Consider the following 22,095-nt stretch of genomic DNA (forward strand, 5'->3'; position numbering starts at 1 on the left):
ATTTTCTTAGAAGTACCAGTGTCCTCAGTAGTAGTGAGTTTGAGTGGAATGGTACCAACGATACATCATCTTTCTGCAGCTGCAGGAACAAGCATGACATTGGAAACCCAGTGCTGAGTGTCCAGTATACTCATGAATAATGATACTAACAGAGGAAAGCAAAGAAAATGCAGGACTGTTGGGGAGGTGCAAATAAAGCATATGAGGATTTCGCAACAGTGTGGGGTTGGCACATCCTTTACACAGGAGAAATGTCTGGTTTCTGCAGGAATTGTTGTCCAGAGGCAGAGGTAGCTTGCCTGATTTTTATGTTTCTCCTGAGAAGCAGCTATTGCCTGGACCATGCGGTTTGTAACACCCGTTTTATGGTAGTTCGCTTGAATTAGAAGTGATCAAACTAGTGGGTCTCTAATAGACTGTTTTATTTAGGTTTATTGCTTTTGTGGGCCAGTCAGCTTAGTTCTTAGCACTGGAGGATAACCCACTGTATCTGCTCTAACTTTGAAAGAAAAAAGAAACGTAAGGAATGTTCTTGGGAAGCATCTTCTCTGTTCTTCATGATGTGTGTTCATATGGCATCATGGTTTATATTGATAAATGATATTGAAGTATTCTTTTATATATATATATTTGCTACAACCCAAAGTCAGTTTGCAAAACTTTATTTTCTTTGGATAACTGTCTGTATATCCTGTTGATGAATAAGTGACCCCTATAGGTTCATTAAAGATGAGCAATACTTGCTTCACTTAATTTCTGAGGAGAGCAAATGAAAGTGGTAATGTGTATCTAGTGGGTCAGACTTTGCGTCCCTCTGACTGTTCATATTTTCCTGCTTCTTCAGGGTTTCAGCTTTCTATGTAATCCCTTCCTGTAAGCAACTTCCCTTTGGAAAGGTGGGAAATCTTGCCAATTCTGAGAGCAAGTACAGGTTATGACTGGTGGAAGCCAGTTTGTAGCAGTGATGGCCCACTTCTTATTTCTTTTCTTAACTCAGCCTCATCCTATTAGAGGAGCAGGTAATGAGATTGTCTGCATCTCTCTGGATATTTTATGTGCTGAAGTGGGAGAGTTTCCAAAAATCTTCCATAATCCCAATTTCCCTCTGATTCAACTGCAGATAGATAATAGCTTGTTTCTTTCCTTCATTGTCAGGTAGTTTGCTCTGATGCTTTGTGAATTCTGTGTCTAGGCAATAAGGGTAATTTTTATTTCTAAGAGAGACTGCTCTGAAGTCTTCAATTTTCTGTTAATTTTTGTCGTAAAGTTTTCTGCATTGCTGTTAGTTACTCTTTTTCTTTCGAACTCTTCTCCCTCACATATTGAAAAGTCAAGGTGGGTCTTACCACTGCTTCTCTGTCCTCTTCTTTTCTGGGAGTGCATCTAAACTTCTGCACATTCAAACTTTGGTGGGAGCTCTGTGGGTGAGGACTGATTTTTGGATTAGATTCCTCCAGTTCTTGTCTCTAAGGTTTTAAATAGATGGGAGAAAAGAGGTAGAAGCATGTAGCCGTGTAATGGTAGAATTATTGTATAGTAAAAGACAGGAAGTCAGTTTAGTGAAAGTGTCCTCATTTTTTCAGTCATATTGTTCCTTTTCTTTTGTTATATTCAAAATGGAGAAGATGCTGGTGGTTTTGTCCTATAGCACTGCTGGCAGCCTCAAATTTATCATTGTTATTGCCTTCTCAGACTCTGTCAACAGATGTTCTTTCCATTTAGCGGTAAAACTCTTCCAGTACAGTTAACCACTCAACTGAATATTAGTGTGAACTACTGCCATGGGTAGAGAAACTACTGTTTGCAGGCTGACAATTTTATGGCTGTTAAAAATGAAAAAGTAAAAGACATTGTCATTTTTTTGCTCTCATAGTCCTCTTTCTGTTAGGTGGGGAACCAGTTCACTAAAGGGTGCCTCAGAGGTTCTAGCACCACTTGTAGCTCTGAATATGTGAGCTTGAACTGCGATCTAAATTGTGCTCTGCAGCTGAATTTCAGGTGCAGTTATTTGGTTGTGCCTGAGCTCTGATTCTCTAAGAAAGAAGTTAGCACTGCACTAGTGAAGCACTTCTTTTAAATAGATTACAGTTAAATATCAGCAACTCACAAGACAAAACCAAGACAATGTTACCTGCTATAAGCAATTTTTAGGACATAAGGAGGCTCATATCCACACAGCTAACTCCCTCCAGATGCAGGACCTTGCACTTGCCTTTGTTAAATTTCAAGAGGTTCCTGTCTGCCCATCTCTCCAGCCTGTTGAGATCCTTCCAAACAGCAGCACAGCACTCTGGAGTATCAGCTACTTCTTCCTGTTTTGTATATTCAGCAAACCGGCTGAGGGGGCACTCTATTCCTTCATCCAAGTCACTGATTTAATTTATTACTCAGTTAAACAATACCAGACCCAGTATTGACCCCTGGTGGACACCACTAGCTATAGGTCTCTAACTAGACTGTGCCACTCATGACATTCCTCTGAGACCTGCCATTCAGCCAGTTCTCAGTCCAACTCACCATCCACTCATCCAGTCCACACTGACTGAGCTTGCCTATGAGGATGTCATGGGATACAGTGCCAAAAGCCTTGCTGAAGTCCAGGCAGACAACATCCACTCTTCTGTCATCTGTCCAGCCATTTGTCCTATCACAGAAGGCAACTAGGTTGGTTAAGCATGATTTTCCTCTGATGAATCTATGTTGACTATTCCTGATCACCTTCTTGTCTTCCACATGTTTAGAGATTCCTCTAGGATGAGTTTTTCCATCACATTTCCAGGGACTGAGGAGAGGCTGACTGGCATGTAGTTCCCTCGGTCCTCTTTCTCGCACTTTTTGAAGACTGGGGTGATGCTTTCTTTCAGTTTTCAGGCACCTCTCCTGCTTGCCACTATGCTGAATTGCTGTTGTCTTTGAGGTCTCTGCTATTTTTGTATGAAACCAGATTTTGTATTAAGTTATCTGTTCTTGGTCTTTAAATTTATTCATTTTTTCATCTAGCACAAACTTAAATTTTTCATGCGCAGTAGTCAGCCTGATGGTCTCCTGGTGAACAGCTCAACTCACGCTTGTTAATACTGCCATCTTGTGGTTGGATTAGATTTGCAGCTGTTCGTTTTTTTTTTTTTTCTTCCATCTTTTCCTGGTCCTTATTACTGATTGCACGTGTTAAGCAGTTATGGAGGTGACCCTAGAGTGTGAAACACACAAATCCATAAAATTCTTTGTCTCAGTGAGTTCACCTTCTAAAGAGGTTGGTACAGCAAGACAGGAGATGCTATTAAAGACATAATGGTAGATTTTTAAAACCTGCCATGACATTTGTGTTGCCTTTGTGCAAGAAGTGTTACTGATACAGATTTGAATGAGGAAGAATGCTAGCTATGGAGCAGGCTTTACCCCTGCAATGTCATGTTTTTGCTGCTTGTTTCTTATGAAGCTATTTGTGGTGGAGAAATTCACAAAGATGCTGGCCAGATCCAATCTCCTAATTACCCAGATGACTACAGACCTTCCAAAGAGTGCATCTGGAAGATCACAGTTTCTGAGGGCTTTCACATAGGAATCACGTTCCAAGCCTTTGAGGTGAGAAATGCCATTGTAAGCTCTTGAATACTTATTGTTTAAGCTCTCTAGGTCCTTTAAAATTAAAAGGGAAGTAATGTAAATAATAATACTTAAATAATGTTCTGAACTTTTTTTTTTATGCTCACCAGAAGTTTGCTCAGAAATTTTGAAGCCAAGTTTAAAATATGATGAGTTTTCAAAAAATGTTAGTCCAGATAGGAAGAATAAGAATGGGCACAAAATTGCTGATTATGTTAAGTAAGGGATTCAGGAGTCCTTAATACTTCACTCTGGTCAAATGAAACTGAATGTTCACAATCCAAGCAAAAAACCTCCCATTGGTGTTACTGGGACTTGGCAGATTTCAGGGTGTTTGTGACTGTCCAAAGAAACATCACACTTCCAGATGGCAGACAGTCCTTGAAAAGCTCAAAAAGGTTTTCTACTATTATAGGATGTCTTACACTCTTAGTTAGGTGCTCGATGATCTATTTCTGACTACTAATGTGTTAGTCACAGTCAGGAGTGGACAGGACCTGGGTTTGTCCATAAATCCCGTCTAGCTAATTGGTTGCTGTGGCTTGTGCACACTTACTGTGATTGTCCAAGAAAGAGCTGACACCACTACTCCCTGACTGTAACCCCAAGGCTATTCCTTGAGCACATTTATTTGTAGTTGCTCTTCTCTATTACTTACAGCTTCTCATGGAAAAGTAGCTTGTCATGGAAAAAGTCAAGGACCGAGTTTCACTGGAGGGTAGCCATGAAATAGTTGTTGACGTGAGATGTATCTGTATTTGAATGTGATTTCAGCTGCAGGAGTAACAGCAGCCATGAGACATGCAGCTAGTTGTGACCAGTTTGGGATGCTGCTTTCAAAGCTGATCTCTGGCCAATGTCTAACTGGGTAGCGATCCTGACTCAGCTCTCATGCTAGTGAGCAACAGGCCCACCCTTTTCTATTTGCAGATTGAATGGCATGACACATGTTCCTATGACTACCTGGAGATCCGAGATGGCCTCACTGAATACAGCCCATTGATCGGTCAATTCTGTGGCTACGAGAAGCCAGGAGATATCAAGTCCAGCTCAAATAAAGTATGGATGAAGTTTACATCTGATGCAACCATCAATAAAGCAGGCTTTGCAGCAAATTTCTTCAAAGGTATGTGATCTCTGGTACCTCTCAAGGTTGAACTTAGGGACCACTCATCCCCTAACCTACTGCCAAACTGAAGTTAGCATTTTATCTGCTTTTAGTTAAAAGCTTTTCGACTTATCTGTACAACTGCCAAAATCAAGTCTATACACAAATTGTTTTGAGAGTATAGAAAGGTTTGATGATGAGGCATGAACATCACCTTACTGATGGTCACCCTCAAAAAAGGGCAGCCTTTCTTTTATGGGTCATCACCAGCGCAGGCACTAGCACCCTGTGTGGAGTAACACAGGTATTAGCCTGTGATCTTATTTTCACTTGTTATATAGTCTTTCAGAAAATTATCACACACTACTCCACTAGATTGAATGTGACCCCCATTTTTCTGTGCCAGTGGATACTGATATTTTCAAAGAAGGCATTAGTACTGTATAAAGAGTGTTAAAAATAACCCTCTGCTTTAGTTCTATTCCAAAAGTATCTTCTGGAGAGAAGGTAAATTGAAATATAAGTAGAATCCCAGGGAAAAATTTAGAATGCTTTTGGAAACAAACATGTTCCTAATCTGAGATCCTTTTCAGGAAGATGCGAATGAAGACAAAGATTTTTCTTAAGAGCTGGATCCAAGCCATGGTTCTTTACCAGCACCCTGGTGGCTTGATAGAGGCAGAAACCAAATATATAACTACTTGGGAAAATACCTGATGCGGTTGCTGTGAGGTAGTACCTAATAGCTGCAATGCCAGTATTTGGATTGCATAAGTCCTTTATTTATTTCTAATTCAACTTGTGCCTTTGTATTAAGGGTGCTTACAAGATCACTAACAAATACTGTGATGTTTCATTCCAGCCCCTGGACAATTCTCAGAGCGCCTGGATTTACTTGTTTAAATTTCTCAGGTTCCATAGAGATACAGATAGTATTTCTTCCTCAAGACATGTTGGGTTCTTTCAGGAGCTGATAGTGCAGGGTGATTGTGCCAGGGGTATAAAACTGCTTAGAGTGAATTGTTAGCACAGTTGCAGACATGGGTATTGTCTGTGCAATTTTTACTGGCGGACTAGAATTTGCAAAGTCCGCTCAAACTTGCATGTGTGAACAAGAACAATGCAGCTTGTGGATGTTAAGGGTGTTGCTGAGTCCCTGTTAGTCAGTCCAGCTGAGGAGTGTAAGTGTCTTTGCTTGGGCCAAGCACCACAGTAGCCACAGTTACACATTTTCTAGCCAACTTGCACTGTGGGCAGAGCTGATGATGGTTTGCAAAAGCTGGGTAGACATACCCGTAGTCTGTGTGGAATCCCAAGCTGGGATCTGAAGTCTGCAGACTACCTCCATATCCAGAGGGATGTTGTGTGAGTACCAGCCACTCCTTGAACAAAATAAACGAACAAATTGCATGTCTCTGCAGGCACTCAGCAGACTACCATCCATACCTGATTGAGCCAATGGGTCAGCTTTGCCCTAACATACTATGAAAGAAATAGAGCATAAATCACATGTCATACAACACTGAAAGAAAATAACTCAGCTTAAAAAAAAAAAAAAAAAAAAATTGATTTGAAATTTATGCCTTGTGACAAGTTGCAGTGGTAACTTCTAACTTCTCAGAGAAAATAAACCTGCAAGCAGCTCAGAGAGGGTAAGTCGTTGATCATGTCCAAGAGAGAACGTCAAGAAGATATGAAGAGCAATTACTTCTTGTCCAACCCTTCATGTATGTCTCAAGGGAAAGCTCTAAGGTTGTGCTTCGTTACTTATCTTCATTTTGGTAACAAGTCGTTTATATGACTGAAGCATACATATTCTGTACATGGTTAAAGTATTAGCTGTGGTGTGCTTGACTTACGCTCACGTTGTGCCTTTCTACCTGATGGCAAACATTAGTGGAAAGACAATACTTAGTGAAATATAGCTGCCCATGGCTAGGACGTGAGAATTCATGTCCCTCCCATTGTGAAGACTATTTACAGGTTTTGTTTGTTTGTTTGTTTTTATGATTGTAGGAGAGAACACCTCTCTTTCCTCTCAAGTGCGTAATTTAACAGCCAGATTAGAAGCTATTATACTGTGTCCAAGCGTGGAGCAACAAAGGAATGCTCTACTTTCTTCATAGTGAATCCACAAGCAGAAACCAGAAAATGAAATCTCTGTGTACTATCCTTCTGTCCAAAAGTGTTACCTGAGGAATGTGAGGGAAAAGAGTGACTTGTTCTGGTTTCCTCCTGACAGAGATGGATGAATGTTCTCTGCCGGATAACGGTGGGTGTGAGCAGCACTGTGAGAACACACTGGGCAGCTACAAATGCACCTGTGAGCCTGGCTATGAGTTGACAGCTGATAAAAAGAGCTGTGAAGGTGAGTGATGTAGAGATTGAGGCATCTCTCCATAGGGTGGGTACTACAGCTAGCAAAGGAATTGAACAAGCTTGGAGATGATTCTCCTTTTCCCTTCATCTTCTCTGGTTCTGTTTATCTACCCCCCCACCCCCACCCCAATCAACTCCCCCCAAAATTGTTTTGTTAACATCAAGTTTAGGGTGAAAAACTGAAAATAGAGTGATTGTCTACTGCTAAATCCATCTAAAAACTGTTGTCCTTCTTGGTCAGAGCAGATCTCCCATGGTATACCATATAGGGTAGGGGGAACATTGGAAGCTGACAGCTAAAGCTCCTGGCCTGGCTTCCTTAGGCTGGATGCCTAATGCTATCCTGCCTTCTCAGCACAGAGCGTGTCTTTGTTATGGAGCGGACAGCAGCACGTGCAGATCTGTGGAAAGGACAGTGGGGTTCCCCTTTCTGTCACTGCTACCTGCTCTCGTGCAGAACACAGATGGCCTGTGTGGGCAGATAGCCTAGCATTGCCAACTCTGATGGAGGGGAATGTAAATGCAACCTCATTGTCCCCCAGATGAAGTGGTTGTTCTACCTCTGCTAAAACTAGTGAGGTGCTAAGAGTAATAAGCAAATGAGTTGGAAAGTTTTGGTGAAAATCCAAATGCTTTGTGCAATTTTTGTTTTGTTAGGTTCTACAACACTCTTGATTTTATATTACTCTTTGCTCTATCAAGTCCATAAAACACTTGCTGCACTTTTTTGCATTGAAGCTGCTCCCTCGGGTTAGTTCTCTTAATGCAAAATTATGCCAGGAACAAGGCACAGAAGATTTTAACCTCGTGGATTTTGAAGATCTAGCCATATCTCATTACTCCAAAGAAACAGCATGGAAAAAATGCTTTGTTGCAAGTAGAATTTTGCATTAAAAGAGCAAACCGAGGTCAATTTCTTTAAGGTAAAAACCATTCCCTCTCTCAAGAGGGTGAAACTGAGATGTCCTGAAATTTTAAAGGAAATGAAAGAGTAAAGCTAAGTCTCTGATTTTACCTTCAATTTTCCCTGGTGAAAATGCAGCCTACTTGAAATAAGCCACCAACAGGTTTGTTGGTGTGTCTTGACGGGAGTGTCTTCCTGAGGAGATTCCATTGCCCTCTAATTAATCCTTACTGTTAAACTTAATAAGGTTTGTCAGACTGAGTGTGGGTGAATTTACCAAGCTGACCATTACAACTGTATTGTGCATGTTAAATCTACTGATCCATAGTAAGCCCAAGGCTGTAGAGTAAAATGCAGTTCAATCTTACACAGTTTTAAGTGACTCGTAGGGCCGCTGCGTGGCTGTGTGTGTTTCACTGGTGGTTTGTAGCAGGTAATGTTTCTGCCTTCTCTGCAACTCCTAACATTTTCAACCTGTTCTGCAGGCTGGGATTTGAAATGTGCCACTAGTCAGGGTCTGACTCATTTCCTAGCTAACAGTATGGCCCACTGTGTGTCTGAATAGAACTAAGCAAACCTTGTGTTCATTTATTGCCTCTCCAGCTGCCTGTGGGGGCTTCATCACCAAGCTCAACGGGACCATTACTAGCCCTGGATGGCCCAAGGAATATCCTACTAACAAAAACTGCATCTGGCAGGTGGTAGCTCCAGCTCAATACCGGATCTCTCTGCAGTTCGAAGTGTTTGATCTGGAAGGCAATGACGTACGTAACCAATCCCTGCATCTCAGAACTGTGACTGTTGGCTAACTTGGAACTGGGTAAATCCTTTGGGTACAAGCAAGAGGAGTCTGACTTGCTGGTGGAGCTTCTGGTTGTTTCCCAACCCTTGCTATAATAAGCCAATAACAGTGATTGTTCTCCTTGAAGTCTGAATCTTCTTTCTCTAGGGAGTGGAGAATTAAAGTTGTTCTGTTATAAATGGGCTTCTTTTCTCAGCGAGTTTTGCAAAATTGTAGATGTTCTCCATCCTTAATAGGTGTCCCATCCCACCCTTCCTTAGGCTGCCTTTTTAGGAAAATAATTGGAAATGAACAAAGAAGTAGCGTTCTTCAAGGGTAAAGAAAATAACCATAGAATCTGTTCTCTGCCCTGCCAAGGAAAGGATGGATTCTGAACAAAACTTTCAGGTTTCATTTCCTCCGCTGTAAATGGTTCTTCTTTAATTCAGGAGGCTGCTGAAGTTCATTCAATGCCACTAGGCTCTTGAATAAGGTGGGATTAATTATTTTAGCTAAAATAAATGGAAACCCTACTATTCTAATAAACAGACCCCAGCTGTAAGACTGGGGCAACAAGGGAATGGGGTAAGAACACTGACAAAAGAGATTTTGGGGAAATTAGGAGTGTGTATGAGTATACGGCTGTTTTCTTTCCCTGTCAGTCAAGCCTCTGTCCCCTCTCTCTGAAATGCTCTATTCTGAGTTGACTGCCTCCTGTCTTGGCAGGTGTGTAAATATGACTATGTCGAGGTTCGTAGTGGGTTGGCTTCTGACTCCAAGCTGCATGGCAAATTCTGTGGCTCAGAGAAGCCCGAAGTAATCACATCATATGGCAACAACGTGAGACTGGAATTCAAATCAGACAACACAGTATCCAAGAAAGGATTCAAAGTCCACTTCTTCTCTGGTATGTGTCTTGTCTCCTCTGACTGAACCTCTCATTTTTTCGTAAATTGTCTTAAACCTCCTGACACAGTTGCATCTAAAAAGCATAGTTGCGTTGTGCTGTGTCATCCTTCATCTTGGTTTCTCTGTGCAGTGTATGGTCCAGTTTCACAATGTGATGTCAGCAAGGTGCATGAATTTCATCAATGCCTCTTGTCCCTCCACAGTGGAAAGAACGAGGAACCTGATCCTAGAAATTCTCTCTGGCCCTGGTGTCATTAAGAATTGCTCTTTTTCTCTGAAACTAGGGGAGTTAGAAAATTTCTAGAAATCTTCTATGCAGCAATCCTTTCCATCGGTGCTGTGCATACTAGTGGAAGTTCTGACTCCTCCATACCTGTTGGTTTCAGTGATGCACCTTGTTGGGAGGGAGCTCTCATGGTTAACTGTGCATTGTATGAAAGTCGACGTTCAGTTCCGTGCTGTCTTTTCAGCAGAGGCTGAAGAGTGTTAATATTTTTGAGGAGGATGATCAAGTAAAATGAGCTTGAGCTAAGACAGTGGCACAGTAGAATCAGGGCAAGGGGCTTGGCTTATTAAATCTGACAAGAAGAAGGAAAGGTGAGGTGGAGTGTGTTTTATCTAGAAATGTGTTTGTTAATGAGGAGTCAGATGAGGTTAATGAGGTCCAGGATCGAGGGAATCAGCTTGTCAAGGGAACTCTATAGTGGGAGGGCACTAAAAACAAGTGTCTTCCACTATGCTTTCTGGATGCTTTCATCGCCTTTACTGTAACCCTGATTTTTTCTGAGCCAACCCCCTTGGATTTGTTTATGAGAAAGGTGGGACAGAAGTATCTTTATTTTCCCTTTTCTCTGAACTGTGCATGGGCTGCTGTTCCGTCAGGGTAAGAAACAGTCTCTCTGTGGCCTCAGCATAGAACTGAATATACAGCAATGAACATCTGGGGCGTATTTCAGCTTCAGATAGCAGCTCATACCTTAGATCCTCTTCTCTATCTGCTTGTGCTCTTGAACAAAGCAGCTTAAAGATGGAGGCTCAACAGAGCATTTAGAAACTTGAAAATATAGAGGTTGACCAGCAGATTTTTGCATACGCTAGTGAGTTTGTGTGATTATTTTCCTGGTCCCTATTCTAGAAGAAAGAGGCATTGCTATAGGTTTCTTTTAGATAAGGAATCTTTAATAATTCAAAACCTGCATTATATAATAAAACATTTTTGTGGTACATCTTATGGAATGAAAAATGGTTGAAGAAAACTGTGTCTGGGCTAATAAGGTGACTGGACAAATCCATCAACAGAGGTTGGAGGTTTGTGTTTGTATTCAGCAGTCTGGATATGGGATTCACAACTGGTGACAGTGGTCATCTGTTTCTCACTGGTAACTCAGTATTTGTTGGTTTGATCTTGCCCAGACAAGGACGAATGCTCCAAAGACAATGGTGGTTGCCAGCATGAATGTATCAACACTTTTGGAAGCTATGTATGCCAGTGCAGAAATGGCTTTATGCTGCATGAAAATGGCCACGATTGTAAAGAAGGTAAGTCCCTGCTCTCTGCATTCAGGAAGGATGAGCTACCACAAACACTATCTGAACCAGAATGCTTCCTGCCCTATATTGGAAGCTAGTTTGTGCAGCCAAGTGCTGTACCAGTCTGGGGCACTGAAAAAGGCCCTGCTAGCTGAAAAACTAGTTAGGGAAAGGAAAGTCAGGGCTTGTTTTCAGCTGGATCCATTTCCCAGTCAACACGGTGGCAGGGTTGGAGACCTTGTCACTGGGAGCAGGGCAGATGAGACAGAGGAGCAGGAGAATACATTTGGGAGTGAGGGTACAGGTGAGGTTAATGGGGCTCAGGGGAATAAGATGGTCTCTTTCACCAGCTGATCAGTTATCTCAGCCAGCTAGGCTGGCTGCACCAGGGGATGCCAAACATACAGGCCTTTCTGGGGACAAACCCACCAGAATTATGCAGTAATTCTGAAAGACTTTCTCCAGTGACTGAAGCCTTCCCTAGTTCTGCCATGCTTAGGGTCTTGGTGGACAGCAAGGAACATGTAGGATGTTTCAGTAATGCAGTGCCTGTATGAGACCTACCTTGATGCCTCTGTCTTATGATCTCTCTCTTTCTCAAGCTGGTTGTGAGCATAAGCTGAGCAGTGCAGAGGGAATGATGAGCAGTCCAAACTGGCCTGACAAGTACCCAAGCCGGAAGGAGTGCACCTGGAATATCTCTGCAACATCTGGCCACCGAGTGAAAGTAGTGAGTGATCAGTGAATGGGAGTGCAAGGGGAGAAACATTCTCAGATTTATAAGTGTCTTTTTCATTTTCCTTATTCTTACTGTAGACCTTCAATGAGTTTGAGATCGAACAGCACCAAGAATGCGCCTATGACCACTTGGAAATGTATGATGGGCCCAACAGCAAGTCACCTATCCTTGGTCGCTTCTGTGGCAGCAAGAAACCAGACCCTGTGGTAGCTTCTACCAACAAGATGTTCCTTAGGTTTTACTCTGATGCTTCTGTGCAAAGAAAAGGTTTCCAGGCAAAACACAGCACAGGTAAGCTGATTCCCTGCCAATATCCCAGTGTGATGAGATGTCATCAGATCTCACTGTTTTGTTTACCAGGCAAGATCAGACACACTTTTTTGCAAAAGGAGCTTAGCCTGAGTTTTATTTTTATTAGCTGAGAGGTCTACTGACATCAGGTGTTCCTACTCATCTTCACTTGTTTAAATTGAAGATGGTTGAGCAGCTGCCACATCTGTTCCTCATCAATCCTCAGAAAATGAGGTGATACAGCTTAGCTTAGCAAGAGATGCCTCTCAGGTATATTGACCCACACACAGAATGAACTTATACTAGATTGGCTATGATGGAAGCAGAGATGTGCTGTGAACAGACACAGCAAGCTTAATCTTCTATTTGTGGCAGCCCAGAGGTGGGAATGTTGTATCAAGGTTCACTTTTCTGAAATCTTTGCCACTAAATGAACGAAGTAGACTGGGCAGCAGTGCATGTGAGAGGAGGCATCTACCTCATTGGCGGCAGAGAAACCGAAAGGATCAGGCTTCTCTACACTATGTGGGTCATTGGATTCATGGATAACTGAAGAATTCACTGTTTTGTCTTAGTTAGGTGCAGTGGTTAGTTACCTTCCCTGTTGTACATATGCTGGAGGTTTTCTTTTCCCACAGATGGCCCAAAAGTGGGATGGCAAGTCTTTGTTTTGAGGTAGGGCCTTTGAGGAGACTGTTTTGTGCCCTTTCTTCCTTCAGTGTGTGGTGGGCTCTTAAAGGCTGAAGTACAAACTAAGGAGCTATATTCCCATGCTCAGTTTGGGGACAACAACTATCCAGGTCAAGCCAACTGTGACTGGGTGATTGTAGCTGAAGATGGTTATGGAGTGGAGCTGATATTCCAGACATTTGAGATCGAGGAAGAAGCTGACTGTGGGTACGACTACATGGAGATCTACGATGGTTATGACAGCACTGCACCCCGCCTGGGACGCTTCTGTGGTTCAGGGGTAAGCCATAGTGATGGGGAATTCACAGTGGTGGCTGGAGGTGGGAAAGAAGGGAATTCATATCCTTTTTCGGAGAGGGTCAGCAGTCACAAATTGATGATGAGAACGCCTTGTGTGTCTGTGTTTTGCTTCTTCCCCTCTTGCTAAAGATTACAGTCATTTTATCTGATATACAGAATTGGTCTGAAATCCTTTCCAACTGGCTTTCCCTTGTTAACCCAGGGCCGTGCAATCAGCATGGGACTGCTGCACTGCTGTGCCCTAGCCTTGCACCGAAAGCATTGTGTGAATGTAAGAAACCACTTCCAAAGGCTGGTTTAATCCTCAGTTACTTCCTGCCTGAAGGCAAGTTACATTGCAGTTGTGCTCTGGAGAGAGTGAAGGGTGGAGCTGTTTGACTACAGGATGGTGTGCTGTCTCCTAAATTGTTATCTGTGTCCCCCTTTAACAGAAGTGACTCCGTTATTTTGAGTGACAGTGTGTGGTATTTAAAACCAGAGGTTCCATGTTTGGTTTCTCTAGGACTTCAGCAATGAAACGGAGAATGTGCTTATTGAATTTAAAGAGAAACGATCAGGCAGCCCGTGTGTCACAGTAGTCTATGCAAACCTGGGAAATGGTCTGGAAAACAAACAAAGGCATAGCAGATTGGTGCGAAGAAGTTCAGGACAGTGGGGCAGTAATCACCTACCTGCATGCTGTCAAACAGAGTGGTGGGGAAAGTATCAGTACTGCAGAGAAGCACAGGGAGGTTATAGCAGGTCACAGCAGCGAGGGAAATCACCAGTTTTGCTGGTAAGATATATGGCTAAGTTATTTTGCTGCTAATCGACCCTGCAAGGGCCTCAGCTGCCAACAGGGTCCACTTTGCATTGTGTCATTTCCTGAAAACATTAGGACAAATTAGAGCGTACTCAGAAGACTGGACCAAAAATGTCAAGGGACTGGCATCAGTCTTCAAATGTTAAAAGGCAAGCACGCAAAGAGCAAGGGAATATGCTCAGGAAAGCAGGGCAAGGCAGGAGGTACTGAGCACTCAGTATTTGTGTTTCCTGTCCAGTCTGTCTTCACTGTGAGCTTAAAATCTGGCATAGTAATGCAGACAGTTTAGTATGCAAACTTGACCAATCTGTGTTCTCTTTTTTTTTTTTCTTTTCTTTTTTTCCTTTTCTGCAGCCTCTGGAAGAAATCTACTCTGCAGGGGATTCCATCATGATTCGATTTCACACAGATGACACCATTAACAAGAAAGGCTTTCACGCCCGATACATAAGTACCAAATTTCAGGATGCACTGCATATGAGAAAGTAATTTGACTGCTCCTTACAGACATTCCCCATCTGAAGACTGAGACATTTAACTGTGATCTTTCTTTTTTTTAAGCTTCTGTGCACCTGGCCTAAAGCAGTGTACAGCATTTTCTGTAACTAAAACTAAATCCAGTCACAAAGGTTTGCTTCTGAAATCATTAGCTTGACCCTCTCATGTTAACATACCCAGGACCAAAAATTGTCTTCTAATCATACCTGTCAGGGCATAATCATTGTGTTTTGCACAGCTTCCCATGGGGTTGAGTGAAGACTGAGCTTGAGTTGAGAAAAGTCTTGGTCTCTTGCATATCCTGTCTCTAGGTGACATTTCCTAAGCATCCTGTACATGAGCTGTCTGAATGCATTTTCTGGAGCAGATGGTGTGGACAGCCACCCGGTAGGATTTTCTCAAAGGACCTTGGGGACTACCCCCTCTCCCCTACAAAATACTCTGTGCAATAAGTGAACAACCAGATGGCCGGGACTCCAAATTCCATGGCTCCTTCTATCCCATCTATTTATTGTCTTGGTTATCATGGCTTGAAAGGTAGGAAGGGGTACGGGGAGGGTCTCTTTAGGGCTGCTAGCTACTTAGACCACAATGAACAAGAAGTGCCCAGTGCCTGATCTGCAGTAATTGTCACAGTATGTGTTGAATGGAAGTACTTCAATGCAGTGGCCAAAGGAAGGGCTGTGGCTGACAGGGAAGTGCTTCAGTAGGAGGCAGGGCATGAATGTGTGATGGTGGCAAAGCTTAGAAACTGGAATGCTGGCAGCCTGTTCCCATTACACTGCGAGGCAAGACAGGTCAGAGGGCTGTGGCAGCAGTCCAGGCCTTATCTTAAATAAGAAGTCTCTCCTCACTCCACCCATGTTTGCTTTCTCAGTCTTCTTTATGCTGCTTCCATTCCACGCTCCTGTTGTTCCTTGGTACCCCTTTTTTGTGAGCCCTTCCTTTTCATAGCTGTCTGAGCTGCTCTCCCCAGAGCTCCCCACAGCTACCTAGGGGTGCTCTGCGACATCAGCTAGCCAGAGCATCTCACAGGAGGACACATTGAGTCAGAATTGGACAGAATATCTTAGCGTAGCGTCACTGGTTGTTCCTGAGGCAGAGGAACACAGGCCGTGCTGCAGGTCAGTTCTGGTGAACTCTGGGAACCTGTCAAATATGTGCATGCTGCAGGCACAGGATGAGGAATGGAAGAGCTCTGCTGATTTCTGCTGCTTCTCCATTCTTTGCTAGCCCATGACCCGGTCTATTAGTTTCATAGCAGTCCTATAGCCCGGGCATGCGTGCGAGATGATGAATTAAGCACTTTGAGCTATAAGTCTGAGATGTGCTCTGTGTTGCAGTTAATTATATACGTGGAAGCTACTGCACCATGGACTTGCATAATTAACAGATAGCTTGGCACTTCTTTGGGAAAAAGTAGGGAAAAATGCGCTTTGTGGGGAAGCACCGTAATTGAACTGTTATGGGAGAAGAAGAAAAGATTTTATTCTGAATGTTTCATTAAGGCACTCATGGGCAATTATGAGCTAAGAGCTGAGGTATGTTAGCTTTAATGAAAGTATTTATAATCCAAGGATTACTATGTTTACATAACCAATGTACTGTCAGGCTCTGGGGTGACACCTTCTGCTTGGGTGTATGACTGTGAAGTGGGGGGCCAGCGCCACTGTCAGGCACAAATGACATTTCTGGAGATGAGGCCATTTCCAGATGGATAATAAAATTGACCCAGCCCTCTCCAGAAGTCCTTGAACAGAATATGGTCCAAGTATTGTGAATACTATGGGAAGCAAATGCATGAAAATATTTTCTTGCTTAGAACAAGAAAAATAAAATAATTTATACACACACACAATTATATGTATATAAAATGTGCATGTAGAAGACCAGTAGTCAAAGCCTTAATTGTCATGTGAACAATACTGAACCATTGACTATAGCTTTACTGCATAAAACCATGTTATTTCTGTTTGTTTTTCTAGCTCTATTTTGTTTCTGTTTTTCAGTTTTTGTGGCCTTTTTACAGGCAAGGCCTTTTGTCTCAAGCTGTTTGTCCATACGGGTCTGGGAAAGTGAGGTCTGCTAGCTGGGGTCTCTTCCTTGCCCCCATTCAAGCAAAAGTGCAGTGACTCAGGTCTGGAAATAAATGCCTGACGCCAGTCCCTGTGAAGCAGAAGGAAAGTTTCAAGTGGCAAGCAGCAGTTCAGATTTCCTGGCTCTCTAATGGGAGTAATGACTCTGGAGAGAAGTTACTGTAGAAGCTTCCTCTGTACTTTAACATCTGTGTTCTCTGTTCCGATATTTTTTTTATCTTTCTCAGACTGTATTCAGTGCTCTGGTTCATTGCAGATGCTTGCAATATGGTTTGATGGATCTACTGCACTTGTTACCATTCAAGCAGGTGTCTCTTGTGACAGTGTACTCATAACTGTTGTACTGTACGTTTCAACCAACAATCTGTGTGGAATATTTCTGCTGTACTGACTGGGCTTAACAGTCAATAATCCTAAATGTGTGAAAATTTCTTAAGAAAAAAAACGTGAGATCCTCTAAAGGTGTATATACATATTCTGGTCTTCGTGTGGTTTTACATTTCACTAACTAAAATATTTTTTTTAGAGGGGAAGGAGAGGGAGGGTGTGGGGGGCAATCAAAATGTACATGTGCAGAATGAGTCTCTGCATTCATTAAAGACTGGATTCAGTTGCATGTTATGTTGTATGCATGCATTTACCACTTCGTCAAGGGGAGGAAATTTCTTAATACATTTCTGTTTCTGCTGACTGTTGTTTGTGTCTGCTGCTAATAGCGGGTGGGATTTACTGTCTGCAGAAAGTAACTTTCACTTGAGCCTTAGCTTTGTCTTGGTTTTTGGAATCAGAAGGACACTTAGGAAGTGACACTTGGTCAGCCAAAGGCTACATCATTGTCTTGTGTTCTGTGCTGATCCTTTAGTGATCTGGGATGTAGATCTACAGTGATAAACATGGATCTGGAAATTATTCCATAAGTAGACTTCAAAAGAGAAAGCTCATATAGTGCTGTACAGGGTAGAGCCTTCAGCAGCAGGTCCCAAAGTCTCTGGGACATGAAACTCCTGTGTAAAGGACAGCAGGGTGAACACAAGGCAGATGTTCCTTACTGCAGCCTTGTGGTCTGCTCTCCCACTGTAGCAGCAAAATGTTCAGTAGCCAAGCAGCACGTAAAATGCTTTTCTTCTTCCTTTTGTCCTCTGCTTGATGCCTGTCATGCTTCCTTAAGGATCATGTCTGTGTTATTCCCCCAACACATACCCAGTTCATGCATGTCCCACCACCCAGTATGCTTCCTGTGGTGTGTGTCACTGCCACTCAAAACTTCATAGTGACTGAATTTCCTCCCAGCTGCTCCCAAAGTCAGAGCAGCAACAGAAATGCAGTAAGAAACAAGCATCCCTGTGCAGCCTCCTGCACCAGAGTATTGTTGCACAGTATGACTCTGGAATGAGCCTGGATGCTGACAGTCAACTCACTTGGTAGACATGATTTCCAAAATGAGGGCCAGGAAGCCTCCAGTCACAGAGAGAGTTATGGACTAAAGTGATGTTGAAACATTGGAAACCATGCAGACCAAGGGAAGCCAGGGGGAAATAGGAGGTAAAATAGCAGATGGAATATGAACCGATGTCACAGAAACACTGACATCTGCAGTTGCAGCAAAATATGTTCTCACTGTGTGCATGATCTATCTGTTGTACATGTAGGGATCTTTCACGGGCATATATATATTCCCTGTGGTCCAAATAGTATTTTCCTTTAATTTCTCTTTCCACTTTGATTGCCAGCCACCAGTGCCATGGGAAATGGCCAAGCCTCATTTCGAGAGACAGGACTTAATTTTCCAGAAAGTGCCCAAGGACCGTCCAGTCACCATGTGTGAGATGCTGAAGGGAATATCTGTTGTCTGCCAGGAGATTCTTCATCCTTTAAAAACATGAATTCAGTGGTACACCACAGTCGAGACAGAGAAGGATGTCTACAGCAGACAGGCCCGTTTGTCTCAGCATCAGGCATGAAACAAGCTGGCAGAAATCGTCCACTTTGTCCTGTCATTCCCAGTAAACGTGCTCTGTCAGACAAGGTGTTAGCCTTAGAAAATAAAAGTAGGATTCCCTTCAGGCTGGGCTCTGGTACATATTAAACACATCATCTGAGCCAGGAGCAATTTTGCTTGCCATGAGGCAGATAAAAAAGAGGTGGAGTCCTCAGTGCCCTGAAGCTCAGCTTTCCACGTGCTGGCCAGACCCTGCCCCCGGCAGAGGAGCTGCTTTACCAGGTGTGCTGGAATCCAACCAGGTTACTTGACTCACCCTGACAGAAATGTCATCGCCTCTTCCTCTTTACAGGTCTGCAGTTTGTTTTTTAACAGGAAGAGAAACTTAAAAGGAGTGCTAACCTGGAGTCGGACGGTCAGCTGTTACCGCGTGCAGGGATTTCTCGGGGAGGAGAGCGAAATGGTGAGTGGGAGCCGTGCTGTCTCTCTTGGTTAATGGATGAACTCAGGGGAGAGGTCAGAGGGCAAGAGAGGTGAGGCCATGGGAGCACTCAGGTGTTTGATGAAGCGCTCCCTGGGAGCATTCAGCCCTCCTGTTCTCTGCCCCAACCAAGTCAGTCAAGCTGACCCTTCTGCTATCTCTGCATTTCCCTGTTGTGCAACCAATGTTTTCTGGCACCTGACTGGGTTTTAGTGTCTATCCCAGCTTTTCTGTCCTGGAGGTATCACCTGGTTGTAGGGCAGTTGGAGCAAAGTGGAAGCATGGTTGCATTGTTTTCTTTTTTAAGCTAAACTGCAGTTATAACGCTTTCTTTTGCTCAGGATGTGCCCTTGGCAGACAGTAGCTACTGTAGTTAATGCTGCAGGGAAATCTACCCAACTCACATCAGGTCACTGATGCTCAGAGCCCTCTAAACATCACGCTAGAGTAATCCAGGCAACATGTGAACAAAAGTAGGAGTACTGCAGTCTGCAACCACTATGTTGAATTATGCTCACTTTAAGTTTTGAAATTTCAGAGCAGGCTGATCAGGATTTTCAGCTGGGATGACTAGAAGTAAATACATTGGAAGTCAATAGTAATTTACATGTAAAGATCCTTGGCTCTCACAATGTGGCTAGCATACAAATTTCCATACTTTTCAATTTTTGCAAATGACTTGAGACAATTGCTTTCAGCTACTGTACACTTGAGAGAAACAAGCTAGTTCTGTGTCTTGCTCCAGTGCAGAACCAGGCTTGTCCTTTAAATAAGGGCTTACTTTATACTTTTTGTTCTCTAGTGTTAAGGAGCTAAGTCTTTATCCCTGGTCTGAAACTATGATTAAATAAACTAGGAAAAGCATTTCTACTCAAATCAAGGGCTACCAATCAGGTTATTGCAAGTAACAAATAGACCTGTTGCTATCTGGCAACTTAATTTTGTCAAAAATCAGTTGCACACACAGATATAGTTTCACAAATACCTTGAGCACAGAGAGGTGAACAGAGTTAAACAACACATTTTATGTGGCTTCTTCTCTTCAGGCTTTCATTTAATCTGCATATGCACAGTCCTGGAAATAATCATGAAGTCCATTAAGTCTTTAACCGAGAAGAAGGAAATAAAATAAATGTACAGCTTCAGAGCAGAGAGAGAGAGATAAATATCCAAGCTCAAACATTAACAGGTCAGCTGTTCAGAAAGGTATGTTTCAGTGAGGAAGTTCAAAGAATGCACAATAGAAAATTCAGGTGAGAACATCTCTGCTGTATTTCATTCCCGGCTGGCAGCCTGGGTGCAGCAATACCTGTGCCTCTGGGGAGTTAGGAAGAAATCAATCCTTTTCACTTGGTGGCTGGTTGTTAACTGTGTCTGCTCAGAGGCATTTCCCAACATCTGCAGTCCCTAAGCTAAGCCATTGAAAGGTTATACTTCCAATTCAGTGTCCACGGCCTGCCTGTAAAGGCCACGGTTCTGAACATGCCTCCAGCTGTAGTCTGTAGTAGGAGGATAAATTCTGGACCTTTCAATGAGCATTATGATCCTTCACGCCCAGTGGTGTGTCCTGCTCCTAGACCACAGGACTTAGACTGGGCTGTGACTGAAAAGTCACATCTCTCTCAGCTTGCTTGCATTCCGAGCCTTCCTTCTCCATAAACTGCAATGCCCAGACTTTTATTGGCGTGCTTTGACCTCCCTGATCTGAAATAACCATGCCCTACTCAGTGCATGGCAGCAGAACTTCCTGCATACAGAAAAAGGGCAGCTTTCTGCCAGCTCCCTCCCTACTGGCTTTTGGTGGATGCAAAGTGAAGCTCCCTTTCAGTCTTCTCCCGTCACCTTCCACATCAGTTCCAAGGGAGATCTCAGCAGCTTTTGCTCTTTCGCTCCATTTTATTTAATTCCTACGTGTTTCTGGTGCTGACCAAGGTTCAGTAATAACACTGAACCTAAGCGTCTTAACAGAGCTGCTTCCTGTGGATGCCCCTGGATTAAAGGAGAGGGGGGAAAAGCTTCTGCACTGCTTGTCCTCATTGCCTGCCTCCAAAACTAAGCTTCCCTTCCCAGCACTGTCAGTAGCACCAGTCCCTACAGGCGGCCTCAGCTGCCCACACAGCTCACCATATAATGAACTCTATACTGCTTCCAACAGTATAGTTACACCAGCAAGAGAGATTGAGAGCAGCTTTTAACTTTCTCCAAGCCTCTTTCTGCATTCCTCCTAGAATGGTAGTGTCTGTATCCCAACTGCCCCAGGCAGCAAAACAGCACCAGAGTAAACAGCTATTCTTCTGTCTGTGGAAACAATTTAGTCAGGAAGGAGTTAAAGTTTTTTTTTCAGCTGTCTGTTGAATCAACAAGAGCAGGAACATGCAGTTGGTCTGGGGCTCAAAGGCTGCAGGTGGAGGTGTTTGCTGTCTTACAAGCTGCCACTTTCCTGTAGCTCCCCAGCCACTGTGGGGACAAACAGCCTTGTCCTCCCTCACTGGGGAGCTACCTGCCAGGGTGAGCTCATAGCGTGATAATCCCTGACTACTCAGAGGCTCTGCATGGTGTAAGCAATTCAAGCAAACCGGTTCAAGTTTCTTTGTATTGCTTTCTTAAATAGTATGACATGCTCTTTGTTTTCTCTGGAATAACTATCATACCTTAATATTCAGGTCACATTGGTATATTCTCATGCCATCACCTCCAGTCACTTCAGAAATATCCCTGCCCACTCCCACAGATGGTCAGGACACCTGATACTCAATTCTGGTTTTCTTTTTTCTTTTTTTCTTTTTTTTTTTCATTTCTCTGCAGACAACAACATTTTCCAAACCCTTTTACAGCACAACAGTAAGTACGCTGCATAGGATGAAGATCTACTGCCTACTCAGCATTGTGGTATATATAGGAGCTGGGGGATACAGTTCTGGAAGAGAAGGAGGTACTCTTATGGGTGGGCAGCTGCTGGGGATCTTCTCTGACATACTGTCCTAACGCCGCTGACATTACATTGTAGCAATAAGGACAGGTGAGATGCTTACAGAACCCAGA

At 43.2% G+C, this 22,095-nt stretch overlaps 1 protein-coding gene across 2 annotated transcripts in view; it reads left to right on the plus strand.

Annotated features, from left to right (window-relative positions):
• Positions 1-17,322, plus strand: part of TLL2 (tolloid like 2) — an 85,768-nt gene extending 68,446 nt beyond the window's left edge. Inside the window, exons 12-21 of one of the 2 annotated variants that reach the window (XM_035542019.1) lie at positions 3,440-3,585; positions 4,537-4,732; positions 6,957-7,082; positions 8,601-8,761; positions 9,505-9,685; positions 11,101-11,226; positions 11,820-11,947; positions 12,034-12,247; positions 12,967-13,217; positions 14,394-17,322. In XM_035542019.1, the coding sequence (XP_035397912.1) occupies positions 3,440-3,585; positions 4,537-4,732; positions 6,957-7,082; positions 8,601-8,761; positions 9,505-9,685; positions 11,101-11,226; positions 11,820-11,947; positions 12,034-12,247; positions 12,967-13,217; positions 14,394-14,528 (1,664 nt within the window). In that variant the 3' untranslated portion in view covers positions 14,529-17,322. The remainder of the gene's footprint in view (positions 1-3,439; positions 3,586-4,536; positions 4,733-6,956; positions 7,083-8,600; positions 8,762-9,504; positions 9,686-11,100; positions 11,227-11,819; positions 11,948-12,033; positions 12,248-12,966; positions 13,218-14,393) is intronic. The other variant, XM_035542028.2, reaches the window with a different exon arrangement.
• The last annotated feature ends 4,773 nt before the right edge of the window (positions 17,323-22,095 follow it).

Source organism: Cygnus atratus, chromosome 7 (assembly GCF_013377495.2).
Source record: "Cygnus atratus isolate AKBS03 ecotype Queensland, Australia chromosome 7, CAtr_DNAZoo_HiC_assembly, whole genome shotgun sequence".
Lineage (NCBI taxonomy): Eukaryota > Metazoa > Chordata > Aves > Anseriformes > Anatidae > Cygnus > Cygnus atratus.